At 37.0% G+C, this 4,324-nt stretch overlaps 1 protein-coding gene across 1 annotated transcript; it reads left to right on the top strand.

Moving 5' to 3' along the window:
* The first annotated feature begins 11 nt into the window (after positions 1 to 11).
* On the top strand, positions 12 to 1,942 carry LOC149169552 (putative glutamate carboxypeptidase LAMP1). Its single transcript, XM_089425244.1, has 4 exons — positions 12 to 228; positions 336 to 460; positions 1,625 to 1,692; positions 1,864 to 1,942. Exons 1-4 carry the CDS (start codon positions 12 to 14, stop codon positions 1,940 to 1,942), a joined length of 489 nt encoding a protein of 162 aa, XP_089281370.1.
* Positions 1,943 to 4,324: the final 2,382 nt, after the last annotated feature.

Genomic DNA, 4,324 nt, shown 5'->3' on the forward strand with positions numbered 1-4,324 from the left:
CTCTCAGGCACATGGGATTGGACGCTAAAGGTGCCACTGTTATTGCAAAATATGGCAAAATTTTCAGAGGAGATATCATAGAGATTGTTGTCGGAGCTGGAGCAGTTGGAGTGCTTCTATATTATGTTTCTCAAGACTTTGGAGGGAACATAACACAAGGATACTATCAAGATTCTAGATGGTTGCCTCCATATGGAGTTCAACGAGGTTCTATTTTTCAGGGAATTGGTATCCTCTAATGCCTGGTTGGCCTAGTGTGCATGATTCCGAACACTTGTCAGTAGATGATCCCATGACTGAACTACCTATGATTCCATGGATTCCAATATCAATAGAGGATGTCACAACCATAATGATGTCGTTCAATCGCCTTGTTGCTCCTGGAGAGTGGCATGGTGCTCTGGACTTACCTGCTGATCGCCTTGGTCAAGGACCAAGCATTCTCAATCTTCACTACAAGGTAAGCATGCCCACCTTTATTTAATCCAACCCTGCATCCATGGACCATTATGTATCCCCAAAATCATACATCTTAGTCATCTACAATAAGGATTTTACCGAACTTCTTGCTTCAAACCCCCTAAAAATCTAAGAACTGATTTTGGTTGAATCTAAAGACGTGATTTTAAGGTTTAATTAGATAATAATTAAAAAATTTGAAGTCATACTATGAAATATTTATAATTGCCACTTTCAAGAATATTAAAATTTGTCAAATATCTATGTATCTTTCAAATTTTACATAATTTCCAAGACTTTTTCTCAAAACTTCTAACATTCAGGAGGAGCCTATTTGAATCTAATACCAGGTTGAAAAGTGGATAAACTAAGAATTAAACATAGGACTTGCTCTTACTCTATCACTGATCTATATGCCCCTTTCATCATTAACTTTAACAGTTCATCTAATTTAAAGGTGTGGATAGCTAGCGTGCTGTAACTCAAGCACAATATCAGGCTATTGTTTCATCGAGGAGCTTCCTATTTTTTCTAAGACATGGTGTGGCTAGTTAGCTTTTTGTTGCACCCAAGCATAATATTAGGCTATGGTTTTGTAGAAGGGCTACTTGTTTTTCTGAAAAGTGTCTTCTGAGAAAGATTTCGGACTAGCTAGGCTGCGAAAGACATTACTGTGCCCATGTGATTATGCAAAAAACCTGCTCAAGGGCGGCAAAAATTGCCCGAAATAAGAGAAAAAACTGTGAGGTTATCAACATCTCCGAAGTAAGAAGAGAATAAAATTTTCATGAGATATAAATTCCATTTACTCATGAAAGGCTTAGTTATTTGCCTCCATGAGACTGTCTTCTCCACACAGGAATTGAAGGTTAAGCCCCCTCAGCAGAACCATTAGTTTAGGACACATCTAGTGATATATGCTTCATGGCCAGTTAGACACATGGGGTTCTTACAATACATTTTATATTTGGGTGAGAAGCTATAAAATCTATACTTATTTTTCTTTAATGGGAATATTACATTCTCGTGATTTCAGATCAAATTCACACTCTATAACAGTTGTTTTTCCTCTCATGTAAAGGTTTTTACAATTAATCTGAATATTGTTTGTAGTTCTGATAAAAGGCAGAGATTCTTACGTATTGATGTTTGATTGCAATTACAGTCAAAGCATACCATTGCCAAAATTCGAGATGTATTTGGACTCATAAAAGGTTTGGAGGAGCCTAACAGGTATAGATCACCTTTTGGGACTTTGACTTCATTAATTCATGTCAATTCATGGAGCGTATTTTAATGCTGAAGCGATGGTTAATATCATCTAACTCCTGATTATTTGGTGCAAGTCTTCACTAAATAAATCTAGCTATTGATATAAGGAAAAATATATTTAGTGATAAGCAGGTATGTTTTGCTGGGTAACCACCACGATGCATGGACCTTTGGTGCCAGTGACCCAAATAGCGGAACTGCAACCGTCTGAATCATTGCGAGCTTAATCCCCCTTGTTTCTAACCTATTTCTATTCGTAAATATATCCAAGTTAATCGCTCTGTGTCTTGTTCAGATATCTCAGAGACCAGGGAAGTTGCTAAAACAAAGTTGGCAACCAAAGAGAAGTATACTACACTATGTAACTGGGATGCAGAGGAATATGCAATGGTAAGAACTTGTATTTACTTTAGGAGGAGTGGAGAAATATGATGTTCTGGCAATTAGTATTTCATCCCCATTGTGTTATGGGGTACTGTCTTTGACAGTTATCTGATCTATGAATAAATATGGTAGTTTAGATTAAGATAAAGGAGATACGTGTCAAGGATTTATTTTTTTCAGCATGAAAAAAATCTATATATTAATCATATGGATCAAGTACATAATATTTCACATAAACACCAGGAGATAACCCAGTTATTCTTATGTGAATGGGTAAAATAACCAATACCACATAGAAAACCATGGATAGTCATATACAGTCTTAATGGAGGAACTGATAAATACTACATGGAAGTAATAAACATATATGAAAAAAGTTATTTCGAAGCAGCTAACTTCCATTGTAAGCTGATATAAAAACCATATTGATCCATTTTGGGGATAATATATAATGTTTTGTGTTTCCACCATATGTCAATACCTGTTGCATGCAAAAAATCAAAACCTATTATACAAAAAAGGAAAAATATCATATACAGTGTGTTCCAGGAAATGTATATTCCATTGAGCTGATCCTCTTGTCCTCCGTAATAATATCCATCTGCACTTCACCGATTGGACCATGAAGACCATTTTTTGATATCTCATCAGTGATCTGATTATATTCTTTTCCAATATGGCAGATTGTGGGCTACCCCAGTGGATTCCAAAGACCTTGTATTCTCCTTAACCAGCCATGCAATTCCTTTTTTTTAATCTGTGCCTTCCCTTTGACATGATCCAAGATGATCTTTGAGTCCCCATATATATGGATCTCCAGAATACTAAGGAAATTTATTAACCACAACATTCCCCATAATGCCATAGGCTCGGCCTTGTTGTTTGTACCTAGGCCAGCATTCCAATGAGCCTTATATTGTAAATCCTTTGATATGTTTATCCAAAAACTGCAACCACATATACTATTTTGTCTCTTGGGATACCATCTTGTGAAGGATATAAAGCATGTAAAGAAATAATTTTTTCATGCATCAGCTCAAAGTCCTCTGACCTGTTCTCAAAAATATACATATTTCTCCATTTCCAAATGGACCAGAAAAGAAATAGAGGGATGGCCTGCTAGGTTATTTTCTGTTTACTCCGCCGCCCCATACAATTTGCAATATTATGGTGAAATATATATATAAATCCAAAATATTTTGCTAATTTTTTCCATACTTGTTGCACCTTTTGGCATTTGAGAAATATATGTTCGTTGTCCTCCACATCTTTTTTTACAAATAGTACAATAACTGGGGCCATAACCATTTCGACTTTGAAGATTCTCCCAGGTAAGATTCTTGTTTTGATATACCAGCCATGCAACACAGATAATTTTAATAGGAATATGGTTACTCCAGAGAGCCTTGAGGATGGGATCCTCCCTATTGATATCATTGCCGTCACGCAAAATAGCATAAACATCAGCAGCACATATGTTGCCATCCTTCATTTTCCCTGCCCATACCATTTTATCACGTTGATCTTCTCGGCATTTTCCCAAAGCTTTAAGAGCCTCACAAACATGTTTCCATTCCAGTGCTAGGTTATCAGCCATCCCCAGTTCATTTGCGGTTTTCCAAATGGGATATCTATCCTTCCAATAGCTGATCAATTGGTTCCATAAGAAAATACCGTTATCACATAGAAAATGCAATAAATTGTCAGGAAGACAACAATCCTGACCAACACCTAGAAACTTGTCCAGTCCAATGATTATGGAATGCCCTGATCCCATACACCAAACCAAATGTTGTAAGAAAATATAAGACACCTTGTGCACGCTGTTCCAAATGGTCGATCCACTTGGTAAACCAATGCTTTGACTGCAGAACCAATATATGAAATCCCAATTTTTCATATACTTCTGTTTGATCACCATACTCCATAAGCCAGAGCCAAAAATGGCACGCCAGAGTGATTTCACCCAAAGTGAGATACCAAAGAGATTCATATCCATAATGCCCCATCCCCCCTTGTTTCTTAGTCAAGTAATATGAGTCCTTTTGGCCAAGTGAATTTTATGGCTATCATTACAACTCGACCATATGATGTTAGCAATGATATGGTTGATGCTTTTTAGTATAGCCATTGGAATCTGATATAAATGAGCCCAGTATACCCCAAGTTGAGTGACCACAGCCCGTGTGAGGATCACACGGCTCCCCAG

This window comes from Pinus tabuliformis, chromosome 4_2 (genome assembly GCF_031772625.1).
Source record: "Pinus tabuliformis cultivar Carrire ecotype Pingquan chromosome 4_2, CPIR1, whole genome shotgun sequence".
NCBI classification, from domain to species: domain Eukaryota; kingdom Viridiplantae; phylum Streptophyta; class Pinopsida; order Pinales; family Pinaceae; genus Pinus; species Pinus tabuliformis.

Coding starts and splice junctions, on each gene's coding strand:
- LOC149169552 (XM_089425244.1), top strand. CDS start 12: ATGGGATTGGACGCTAAAGGTGCCACTGTTATTGCAAAATATGGCAAA. Junction 461..1,624: donor TTCTCAATCTTCACTACAAG/GTAAGCATGCCC, acceptor TTGCAATTACAG/TCAAAGCATACCATTGCCAA. Junction 1,693..1,863: donor GGTTTGGAGGAGCCTAACAG/GTATAGATCACC, acceptor AGTGATAAGCAG/GTATGTTTTGCTGGGTAACC.